At 40.5% G+C, this 12,290-nt stretch overlaps 2 protein-coding genes across 5 annotated transcripts in view; one reads left to right on the top strand and one right to left on the bottom strand.

The window, feature by feature from the left end:
- Positions 1-10,075, top strand: part of ZDHHC20 (zinc finger DHHC-type palmitoyltransferase 20) — a 48,554-nt gene extending 38,479 nt beyond the window's left edge. For both annotated transcript variants that reach the window (XM_063394664.1, XM_063394666.1), the window contains exons 10-13: positions 600-689; positions 1,862-1,977; positions 2,381-2,458; positions 4,619-10,075. In XM_063394664.1, the coding sequence (XP_063250734.1) occupies positions 600-689; positions 1,862-1,977; positions 2,381-2,418 (244 nt within the window). In that variant the 3' untranslated portion in view covers positions 2,419-2,458; positions 4,619-10,075. The remainder of the gene's footprint in view (positions 1-599; positions 690-1,861; positions 1,978-2,380; positions 2,459-4,618) is intronic.
- Positions 10,076-10,783: 708 nt separating this feature from the next.
- MRPL57 (mitochondrial ribosomal protein L57) lies at positions 10,784-12,283 on the bottom strand. 3 transcript variants are annotated; one of them, XM_063394669.1, is made up of 3 exons: positions 12,139-12,276; positions 11,342-11,422; positions 10,784-11,252 (listed from the first exon to the last, which is right to left on the bottom strand). In XM_063394669.1, exon 3 carries the CDS (start codon positions 11,245-11,247, stop codon positions 10,936-10,938), a length of 312 nt encoding a protein of 103 aa, XP_063250739.1. In that variant the 5' UTR covers positions 11,248-11,252; positions 11,342-11,422; positions 12,139-12,276; the 3' UTR covers positions 10,784-10,935. The 3 variants fall into 3 exon arrangements, with proteins under 3 accessions (XP_063250739.1, XP_063250741.1, XP_063250740.1); XM_063394671.1 differs by lacking the exon at positions 11,342-11,422 and having other exon boundaries at positions 12,262-12,283; XM_063394670.1 differs by lacking the exon at positions 11,342-11,422 and having other exon boundaries at positions 12,139-12,277.
- Positions 12,284-12,290: the final 7 nt, after the last annotated feature.

Raw genomic sequence — 12,290 nt, 5'->3', positions numbered from 1 at the left:
ATCAGGTAAAAATGTTGCTGAACCTGTTTGTGAAGCTGAGGTCTGGTATCAAACAGCAGAGGCAATACCAGCAGACGAAGTTGACTCAGCTGTTTGCTCAACTACCATGTGATTAAAGACAAAAGCTCCACTGTAGATGGCTGGATCTGTTTTCCTACCACATTTTATCCTGAGAAACTTTAAAAGAAGGCTTAGGTGATTTCATAATTATGGGTGAAGGGGAAAGCATGGCCACCAGAATGTTGTTTATGATACAGCTTCTGAGGTTGTAAATACTAGAGAGTCTTACCATGTGTGCATGATGGTTTAGGAGAAGATATGGGCTACAGTCTACTGAAATACATCTGTGTTTCTGAAATCCAGACTTGTGCTGTGCACAGCAATCCATACTCAGTGATAGAGTGGGAATCAATTGAGTTCCAAGAGTTAATTAACTGATCATCTGATTTAGTGGTAGAAATGCCTTGCTAAAGTCTGGAGTTCAGCACTATGCTCAGCTAATTGACTCGAGCCTGTAGCCTTTGCCTCTTTCATGGATCCTTGATCAGTTCATTTCAGTCAGCTACCAATAGTGATCTGAGTCTTTGTTTCTCATTTAGTTTGGGTGATGGATGTAATTTCCCAACTCGTTTGGTGATTATGGATCCAGAGCAACTTGCAGTCTCAAGCCAAAATGAACCTGCCAAAAGGTACCTATAGCACTTAAAATACTGATTTTGTACTTAAGTACTAATAGTGCTTATCTAAAGAAAAAAGTTGTTTCCAAGTTAGTTTTTGAATTCTTTATGCTTCCTGTCATCTTCAGAGTAAGTTTGTAAGTCTTCAGTGAACGATAGAATGGATTAAGACTAAAAACTTGACTGTGCCTTGGTTTTGTTGTAACAGAGGCTAAGGCTCTAATACAGAAATAAGAGGTAATACAGAAAGTAAGAGAGCTTAGAGCTCTTAACAACAACCAAAAAAACTAGAGAAGACTGAATAATTGTCCGTGGAAAAAAAAATGGTTTGTTTATTTGTTTGTTTGGTTTTGTTTTTTGGTGGGTTTTGGTTTGTTTGGTTCTTTTTTTTGTGAAAGACAAGGCATCATTTGTATTTCATCTTCTCCAGCATGCTTAAAAAGTAGTGCTGAGACAGTGTGCAAGAGAAGTAGAGGTCTCATGTTGGGCTTTTTAGCTCACTACATTTTATCCCTCCCAAATTTGCATGTTTTGTATCTTCAATGTATTTTCAAAGAGACAAGGTCTCTGTGTGCAGTTTCTGGGCGTGTTTACAATTGCCACTTTGGAGTGTCTAGACCCTTTAAAGTCTTCTGCATAGTTTGGTGAATTTTTAAGCTGGAGGTTGTTGCCAACAGCAGTCACCTGAGCTAACAGACATTAGAGGATTCAAAGGCAATACAGAGAAGAAGTTGCTTCCAGCACAACATAACCTGTGGAATTTACACAAGAACAGGACCCTTGTGCAAACAGCAAAGTATGCTTTTACATTCAGAAGATTGCTCAGAAGAAGGCCCTGGCATTTGCATGGGATAAGATGGCATTTGGTTGCTCTTCCAGATGGAAGTGCGTAGGTTTTCTTTTAGCTGTGTGGCAGTGTTATTGTCAGGGTGCCATTTCTTATGCATCAATCCGTGGGTTTTTTCCATTAGAAATGAGTGGCCTGTGTCAGGTAAGGGTTTATTTTAGACTGATGGCTGGAACGAGCCTGTAGAGGAATTAGAGTTGGGGGCAGGCAGCCGTTTCCAGTTGCCACTGTAGGGTTTTTGTTGTTTGCCTTGCTTTTAAGTAATTTCACTATTCTAGAAATGTCTGAAGCAGCTACTGGTATTACAGAATTCCTGTTGACTTTGCTTACTTTTCAGCTCTGTAGCAAATCAGTCCTTTCCTACTCGACCACTCAGTGAATCACAAAATCGGTTGTTATCCGGTGATTGTCAGTGGGTGGAAACTGGTCCCGAAGAGGAAAATGTGAAATCAGGTAATGGTTTTGTTTGTGGTTCAGTTTTCCTTTTTTTTTTTTTTTTTTTTTTTTTTAATTTTTGGCACCTAGAAAGTCCTTGGGAATTGGCTGGAGTGATATAGAAGAAAATGTGTTCCATAGAATCAAGTCAGCAGGATGTTTAGAGCTGAAGGCTAACTTGCATCCCATGTTCTGCTCTAAAATTAGTTGTTGTGTTAACATAGTGGATGGTAGATGGATAGATAATTCTCACTTTTGCACTTCAGTTCTGAGATTTGGGATCTTTTATGTTTGGTTAGGGGGAGGAGAATATTTTCGTAATGTAGGCACAACACGGTCAATGTGGTTTCTGGTCTGAAATCTCTGCTATTTGATATGCAAATCTGCAAAAACACATAATTGAGATTCTTTCACGTTCTAGGTGCAAAAAAGCATATTATAGTTTCATTGGAAAGCTGATCTCAGCTAATTACTAACCAACCATCTCAATGAGAAACAGGTAAGACTAACATAATTGATTGCTCTTTCTCTACATGTATGAATAAAATTGGCATCTCGAAGTCAAAAATCAACTAGTCATGGAATGCAGAGGAGTCACCTGATGATGGATGAGTAATAGTGAAGTCCAAACAAAATTCAGAATGCTGTTCAGAAGCCAAGAATGGGAGTAATGCTGTAGTGCAGGAAACATGGGCTGGCTAGTCCTGGCATGAGTCAGATTAATCCTGTAATTTGAATTGAAGTGGGTAGTGCTGGATTTATTACCAGGGAAAAGAATCTGATGCTAAATGCAGTTCTGAGATGAAACGCTGTCTTGAGGAACAGCTCCTTAAATGTCTTTTTCTTAATCCTATATTGGTGGGCCATGTTCTGCTCTTTAGGAAGCTGCATAAGGTCACCAGGTGAATACAGGTCTCTGCATTCAGACTGCCCTGTCACATTTGGAATTGACAGTGATCTTCTGGAATGTTTTTTGCATTAAAGTGCCCTGCATGCCCTTTGCTTTTTAGGAAATACAGAGAGTGCTGGGGCATATATGAAACTTCTCTTGGTGTATTTCCAATGACTAAATTAGACTTCTTTTATATTGACTTTCCACTGTGGTGAGCTTATAAGCTCCCATTAAGTTTTTCTGTCTGGAAGAGAAACAAATCTTATTTGGTCAACTAACAGCTGTAGAAGCTAGAGCTGACCCATTACCCCTGCCTCTTTTTTTTTTTTTTTTTCTTTTTCTTTTTTTTTCCTTGTTGTTGTGGGTTTTTCGGTGGGGGTATGTTTTTGCAAGTACTTCACATTTTGATCAGAAATAAAACACTACATTTGAATTTGGTACGCTCAGTAATTTTAGGATTACTTTTTTTTCCTTTTTTTTTACTTTTAAAGAGCTTTCTGACATAAAATTATAGTTTTGGGAAGGGGTTGATTTGTTTTCAAGGAAAAAAAAAACCTTTCTAAAAGGTCTTTCTGGGTAATGGTGTGATGCTTGGCCTGATGTTGGTCAGACTGCTCAGCGTACACTCATACAAAACGAAGGTTAGACTAGTTAGTTGGGACTTCTGAAAAACCTACTCAACCATGAGAACTCACCAATGGTAAGTTTCCCCTTTCCAACATTTCTTAATGCTATATAAATGTGCAAAAGAATATCCCAAGCAATGGGTTCCTTTCAGCCTCCAGCTATAAAATACTCAATCTGATTTTAATAGGTTACGAAGCCTTTTCTGTTCTTCATGGAGCAGAATAGAAGTTTCTGAGGGCAGCTCATCCCAGCAGCCTTTGAATAGGGCATTACAGAAAGGGCTTAGTCTTTCTTTCCACTGACTTAGAGAGGGAGCATGGATGACTGTCTTAAGCTAGACAATGAATTGTAATAGTTTGAGATAAATTTCTTTTCTGTCTTCCCCTCTCTTCCTAAAGTGAGGCCAGATTTAATAAAGAAACAATTTGTACTTTGTGTTACACTTGCCCAAACTACACTAGTTTTAAAAGTTCTATAAATATAAGTGCATAATTGCACCCAATGCAAAAGCACATTTGGGTATGTGTTACCTTAAATTAACTCAGTAACACAGTGTTTGAACCATTCTGAGTTCAGTTGGATCTGATCACAGTTTAGATTGAGATGGTTAATTCCAGCCCTCCATTTCCAAGCAACTGTACAGTAGCTGTGAGATCCAGCATCTGTTTAATGCCCTTCCATAATACCCAGTAACAAGCCAATAGTTGTGGCTTTAAATTTTGGGCCCGTAACACACAGCAAAAGCAAAGTCATGGCTTATTCTAGTGTACAGAGCTTGATTTGCAGAAGGCAGCCAGTCCCACAGCCTCACCTAAGAAAATACTATTTGTGTCCTCACATCTGTCAATTGAATTCAAAAATTGAATTGTCTGTCAAGGACCCAGGATACTTTAGACCCAGATCAGTGGTGATGGATTGATGTTCTTAGCACTGATAATCTTCTAAAACGTAAGAAGTGTGAAACAAAAACCCACACCTCCCAGAAGGCTATTTCTGAGTTGAAGTTGCCTTAACTACTTACCTTAATCAGAAGTCTGTAAATCATATTACCCAGGTGCATTTGTGTAATGCACTGTGATGTGTTTTTTTCAAAGCTAATTGGATAATTCCATTAATTACCTTTTTTTTTTGTTTCATTAGGTTTTTGCAACACATTTTGAGCTTGAATATTACCTAATTTTGTTTGGAAGAAGCTGAGCAGGAAAAAATGGAACATGAACATTTTAGGAAGAGACAAGAAATTCAAGTTTCTGCACAGTACAACGGATTCTTGTAAGCACTATTGCAGAGCAGGGACGTTAAGACAGATGCCTTAAGATTCTTAATGTGCATTTATGCAACACTGAATTATATACTGCTACCAAAGGGCCAGATCCAGAAGTGCCCTGCTTGGATGCACAAGGTCCAGAGTGGGAACTATGCATTTCTTTTATGCTGCAGTGGTGGGGGTAGATCGCAGAGACTCCTACCTCCTCACGGGCAAACTTCATACCTTAGGCACTGCAGAAGTCACTTCCATAGCAGGTCTCCAGAGTACAGAAGGAAAGAAAAAAGGAAAAGGAAAGGGAAAAAAAAAGGTCAGCCTAGAGCATGGTCAGCAAGTCTGAGGTGGGAGTATACACAGTTCGGATGCCAGGTGATGGGGAAGGGATTGGATGATATCTTCTCTCTTCCTATTAACCAGTCTACCCCATGATCACAGCTCTCCAAGTCTTTTGGGACTGACAGTTCCTTCTACTAGCTGTGCTTTGGAGCAAGGCAATGCCAACAACATAAAAGCCTTTAATTTGGGTGTTGCTTTTTTGCTATAGGATTGAGCTTCCTCATCATTTTAACTTGATTTATTTAACCATACCAAGGACAGAGGTCAAAGAAGAAAACTTGGGTTTTAGTTGAAAAAAACATGATTACTTTCCAACAATTGTCAGTCAGCATACAAGGAAAAGGCACTGCAAAAAGGAATTACCAGTTCTTGTATTTTCTGTTACTGTTTGCTGTGTTCTGTGTAAGGCAGCAACAAAATGGTAAAGTAGCCCTGAGAAAAATCATATTGCAGTTGTGTGTTGCTAGAAAACAGAACCAGCAGAGTACTGTTTTTTCCATGGGATTCTTCATGGTTTATAAATACTGTCTTGTACTTTTGTTTTATCTTTTTAATAAAGGCACAAGGTTTTATTGGTTCTAAAATACAAGTATCAGGTACTTAAGAGAAGATTAGTGTTGGATCATAGATCTGTATTAGCACACTGAAAAATTGCATCCTTTAGTCTCCCACTTTCAAGTCCAGTTTAAGTGATGCTGAAACTGCTAAAGACTGATGGCTTTGTGCAGCAATGTACTGTTCACAAAAGGCAAAATGTGTTTCCTGTGTGAGGAATCAAGTCCATACCATCCTTAGCTCAAGACCTACAGCAAACAACATGGGGTTTTTTTGTCCTCACTCCTCTACAGAGAAGACTGCTAAAGACATCTTTGGGTGGTATTGGGATTTTCCACCTGGAAAAAGTGACAAATACTATTTTTCTGTCTGTAACTTTTCTGATGTTCAGCTAATGCTGATTACAAATAGACATGAGCCCTTTTGATACAGACTGAAGGTAGTAGTCAAATTAATGATCTAGTCCAAAAGAACCTGTTTGGTTTGTCTCCCAGACTGATTGCTACTTGAGTTAAATATGTTTATGATGGAAATACTAAGGTATCCATTATACTGTAAGGTTTAAAATAAGTATTTTTTGTCTTTGGATATAATAAATTTTTATTAAATATTAATCTTCTGAAACAAGAACTCTTGAGAACCTATGAACATGATTTCACTGTTGGATGTTCTTGAGACAGAAGCAATGCTCCAAACTTGCATGTTTTATAAAAGTTGCAGAATGTTTCTTCAAACTTTGTACAAGAAATTTTTCATTTGCTAATTCCAAAACTTACAAAAACATTTGCTACATGTTGATTTGAAAAGGTTTAGCTTTTTCTTCTCAAATGTTAAGTGAGAAGTGCCCATCTTTATATAAGCTCTCAGCAGTATCGCACCAGCCAAATTTCTTGGGGAAGATAACAGAGAAGGAAGACTGCATGTTCAAATGGCTTGCTCTGAATACCAAAATTTGCAGCCCCAAACACTGGTGGAACTGTCATGAAGCGCCTGGGTTATCATCTGGCTTTTACTACATCCATGTATTGTAGCTGAAATAACATGTCCATGCACAGACATCATCTAGCAGAACAATGAGCAAGATGTACGGCAGAATCCTCAGTGTCACTGGCCCAGCAATATGGTCTCTGCTCCCCCCACCTGCTCCCCAAAGTGCTTCATATACCCCCCATGAATGTATGGATCCTGTAGGCCAGCATCAGGAGAACTTGATTTCTTTAGTCAGGATAGTGAATCTACAGGAAAAACTGCAAGTAAAGACTGGGCTATCTCCATGTGCATTTTCTAGTGAGTGCTGGTCTTCTGAAACCACTTCTTTGTATATCTGATGGACATTTTTTTGGCTTTTCATGAAGAACTGACATTTCTGACATGTTTATGCAGATCACAGGAATATTTTGGCCTAGATTTTTCTTCATATATGAGGTGAGAAGAGGAGAGCAGTGGTTTTAGGATAATCCTGAGGCCAGAGTTACTGTTAGTGTAAAAGAAGCAATACTGAAAATCACTTTGACAAATACCAAACATACTAAAATGATTGAAAGACGATTCTTCCACACTCACTACCCCCAACCCATTTTATTTTTTTCCCCTGGGGAACTGGGGACTAAGAGAAACCCCAGGCTGATTTAAAGGAATTAAGTTCTGTAAGGGAATTGTACTGCTGAAGGGCATGCCAGCAGCTGGCATGGAGGGGCTAGGTTTTCCTGGCAGGCCTGGGCCTTGGGGGAGGTATCATGGCTAAGGCAGCAGGATGACATCCTCTGCCCTTGGATTCTGGCCTGAGCCCTCCCCAGGCTGTGAGGCTGTGCTGAGGCAGCAGGGTGGCTCTTCAGGTGTTGGGTGCAAGCAGCCACAGGTGTCCCTGCCAGCAGGGGCAGGGGCTGCAGGAAGGGGGTACTTTTGGCCCATGGGCAGGAGATCAGAAGGGGGATGGATCTTGAGGAAACAACTGGTTTAGGATGTTAGACCCTGTTGTACATGCTGGTTTTGTGCTTTAACCTACTCTGTGTCAGGGAGTCTTGAAATTACCTAGGTTGTCATTAAAAATAGCAGCCCTTAAGCTTTTATAGATCCATTAAAGTAATGACTGCTACTAGCCATACATAGTAATTATTGTAGGATAGTTGACGTTGGCTGCAATTAGAAACTGCTTTTGTCTTTCTTATTGCCTTTCTCTTTTTAAAAAACCTACATACATTCAAAAAATTTAAAAATGGCTTTAAATTCCCAGTGTGAGGACAGAAGCCTGATGTAGGGGAGGATTTCAGTGTGATTCATTTTTCTGAAATGTCTTGAAATAAACCTGTCCCTGTGAATATCTGGCAGAAAATCCATAAATAGAAATTACTTAAAACTACAGAATACTGGGTTTTATTCTTACTCACAGAGTGTACGACACACACATCATTGCTGTGCCTACCAAAGGTATATTATGGGAGAAGGGCAGGAAGAGGAGTAGGTTTCTGTCATTAATTGACTTCCTACAGTATTATTTTGAGACTGTATTGATACAAGTCAGATGTGATTAAAAACCTCCATTTTAAATAACCAGAGGGTTACTTTGGAGGAAGTTTGGGCACTTCTTTTTTTGTGATTTGGGTAGAAATCACAGTAACCTTTTTGTTAAAGCTGCCTCTTGAGTGTGGAATTTCAAGTACCAAGGTTCTTTTGGTGTGCTGTTCTTACAAACTGGTCCTGTTCTCCAGAGTGCTGAATACTTACAGTTTTCAGGTACTGTTTCTTTCCTTTGGTCTTGTGCAGTTCTTCTTTATTAATCATAGATCATGTTTTGGGTTGGGACAAATTTCAATACCACTGAGTATGCACACAAAGAGTTCATGATCTCACTGCAGTATGGTCCAGTTGTAGCTAAGCAGAGCCTCAAGAGGAGGGAAACTGCAGCATTTGCAGCAGTATTAATGTCTGGCAGCTTCACCATGATCCGACATGGATTGACCAAATCTGCCTGGATCTGGAGCACTGACTGACCAGATTTTTATTAAAAGTTAAGTAACAACAAAACTGTGACAGCTTTGAGCTTCATAGTGTGTGTTCTCCAGGGACACCCTCTAAAATTGTGTCTGACTGGGGGATTGGGGTGTGCATTTAGAGAGGCTCCTAACAGCAGTTACTTTTAGCTCACAAATATGTATTTTTGCAGTACCTAAAAAACAGCAATGTGTGCAACTTCAGAGGCTCTTCTATCCCTAAATGGCACCAAAGAGAGCAGCTGCACATGAAGTGATTTAGTACTGAACACATTTGTTACACTCATTTCTATGAATTTATTTTGTATGTAGAGCTTTTTATACACATTTTTCTTGATTAAGTAACTGTCATGAAACGTCATGAAAGCTGCAAGTCATAATTTGTTTTAATGCAGATTAAAACTGGTATTTGGCCATTTGTTTTCTGAAGCCATTACTTGAATTTGTTTCCATTAGGTAGTGAAGTCTGATAATGTTTACAGGATCACTTTCTTTGGTTTTGGGAGGTTTCCCCATCTTTCTTCCTACCCCTTGCCCTAAGAAACAGAGAGCTCATGCTCAGCAGTCAAGCAGATTCAGAGATGAAGTATTTGTCTTACTTTAATTGTCACCAAAGCATTGGGGGTGACATGTTGATTCCCTTCCGCTTACACTGCTTAGCTGACAACTTAAGACACTTAGCATGGTCCTCTCTGATTTCCCCTGGCCCTTATCCTGTTATGAGCTTTATTGTGGGAAACTTAAATCTTCCTGGATGATGATTTACAATCATGAAGCTATCGCAGAAAGAGGCAGCATTCCTGCTGTTAAGCCTGTTCCGTTTTTAACTTAGATGAATGAAACGTCCCTGGGTTATCTCTGCAGTTCCTTTTGTATTTGCCAGCAAGGGTCATCAGCATTTGCACTGATCACAATGTCCCAGCTGTTCTACTTCCACAAAGTTATTTTTATTATTGTGCTGCCTAAACTTGTAACGAGCTGTATTTAAGTTTGGGACGACGTGTGAAAGATTCCTGTAAAAATGACGCACTTGTTGTATTTTTTTGTATGTTACAGATAGGACTCATCCTATGCACAGAGAAAATGTTGCCATTTCTAGTTTAATACTTGAAGTAACTTTTTGAAACGGGCTTTTATAAATGAATTAAATACAAAATCACATTGCTTTGCCTGGAAGTTCCTTCATGTTTTAATTGTATTTGCAATTTCCCCATGTGTATACTTTCCCATAAAGTTCTCTTAAGCCATTTATAACCAATGAAAGTGCATTCAAGATTTTGTACATCAGTGTTCAGACCTGTTTGTACTTCTCTGAAGTACAATGATGTTTAAAAAGTACCATTTTAAGCCTCTTTTCCAAAGTGATATGAATGGACTTGACACTTGAATTCATCAGTGAATGCAACATTAACCTAATAAAAGTATGTGAAAGAATCTGAAAAGTGCTCAGCTGTAGCATTTGTGTATTAGATCAGCGAGAAAAAACTGCCTGCCTGGGAAACACTCTACCATTGCTCTGGTTTTTACACTCCAGCTGCAACAAACCTCAGATTACACTCACTCTTGACACATCTTCCAGGTCACTGGGTCTTGTGGGGAAATCAAAAGCCTGACTTGTGGCTAACTCTTATTCCTTCAGGACACTACGCCTGACTTAGAAGTCAACTGCTCGAATAGGAATCAGCCATGTTCCTTTTACATCAGGAACAATCTGTGCAAGAGAGCTGTAACACCCAAGCTAACACTGACATGACAATGACAGTGGCAGATACAAATCAACAATTCTTTCCAGAAAGTTTTTTTTTTAATGGAACATTTAATAACATTCTATTAATTCCAGCCCCATCCCCCTGTCTCTGCAGTTCTAGTTCCTCTTGGTCCTTGCATGCCTGGTGACAAGTGTCATGTCTCAAGGACTGGTATGCTCAGAACAATCCCCGAGGAAGGGAGAGTGACCAAGCCATGTGGCCAGGAGCAGCAGGAGTGTTTTCCAGGCTTTCAGAAGGCAACCACTGAAACTATAAACTCGGTTATCTACGAATCACCACCACTGCACCTGGTAACCTGCTGTTTAAGCCCTGAAGAACAGAGGTTGGGCATATGGTAGAGAGCCACACAACCTTCTCTAACAAAGCAATAATAAAAAAACATAGGCTGTTCCAGAGAACTACTTTTAATGTAGTATTTTGTACACTACAGCAAAGTCTTGTTTGTCACCCACCCTAATTACAGTGAATTACCATAACAGGTATGAGAGCAGATCTCAGGGTAGTGCATGACATGTGCCAAATATAAATATGCTGTATTATTCAACATGTCCACTTCTTTGACACATTTAAGTGGTTTAAATGATCGCTGATGTATCTGTGCTCAGGAAACTTGGCTTGTTTCAGGCTTTTGAAAGCTTCCCACTTTGCACGTCTCTCTTCTGCGTTATGTTTGTACTCCTGTTCCTGTGTCAGGTAAGGCTGGCTGAGCCAATATTCATTCTCTGCTTCAATTTCCAGCCTTCGGATCATTGCTTGCTTCATTGAAATGGTAACCGGCCTTGGTTGCCTGTACTTCCCAATCCATTGTTTTCCAGGAATTCTCTTCTTCAGTAATACTGTCGTTAAAAACATTTTGCCTTAAAACATAAACAGAGATGGAAAATACTCATTACCTTAGGGACAAAGATAAAGCTTTGACAAGAAAGATTAAAAGCTCTGCACTCACTCCACTGCCTTTTAGCTGGCTGGTTTGAAGGTTCAAGCTCAGAACCTGGTGCTCACAAACCACACAGCAGGCAGCACAAAGCTGGAAACAAGAATCAGAAAAGGGGAATTGAAATCTATGTAGCTGAAGAACTTACTCAGTTATCCTTACACTGCAATTAAAGCATACCCTCCATAAATTATTTAATGAAAAGCCAGTCACAGATACTCAAGAATGAAAGGTTCACTTTGCTCATGCCTTTTTCAAACAGCTAGGCTGTCAAAACAGAGTATTTGCAGCTCTGTCTTCTAGATCCAAATCTGGCCTTTCCTCAGCATTAGGTTTTGAACTACAGTCTCTCCGTAAGCTTATTAGTCTGTAATTACCTAGTCTTGTATCCTGACCGAGGGAAATCTGGTTGGTAGAGACAAACAATATCCTGAATTAGACCCAGTGGCGTAAGCGGAAAGCGCCAACAGACCCGCTGGGTGTAAGGGGCAGGAAAGACCGAATGACGCTCAGGCCTTACACAAGTGCCCTGCGTTAACCTCTTCATTAGCCCCACACCCGCCCAGGTTTCGCATTGCACCGGCTTTCATCGGCTCTAGAGAATCACAGAATACGCGGAGTCGGACGGGACCCATGGGCGATCGAGTCCAACCGGCCGTGCACAAGACATCTCCGGGAGCCACACCATGTGCCTGGGGGAGTTGTCCAAACCCTTCACCAACTCTCTCAGCCTTGGTGCCGTGACCAAGTCACCCAAACACTTCTACCACGGCACAAACCAGCACTGCCACTAATATAAGCCAACCCACCCCGTTCCCACGGTGCAGCTGCGCGCCAGCGTTCCACTCTCTGGCCCGATTTAGCAGCGACGCCGCGGGGCTCCGCGGGGGCACGGCTGCCCCAGCCCCGGTTCCCGTCCGGGCCTCACTCACCGGGGACCCGCGGCGGCGGCGGCGGCCCC

The sequence above is a fragment of the Prinia subflava genome, chromosome 3 (genome assembly GCF_021018805.1).
Source record: "Prinia subflava isolate CZ2003 ecotype Zambia chromosome 3, Cam_Psub_1.2, whole genome shotgun sequence".
NCBI classification, from domain to species: domain Eukaryota; kingdom Metazoa; phylum Chordata; class Aves; order Passeriformes; family Cisticolidae; genus Prinia; species Prinia subflava.
Note: the sequence above shows the minus strand (reverse complement) of the source record. Positions and strands in the feature narration are given on the sequence as shown.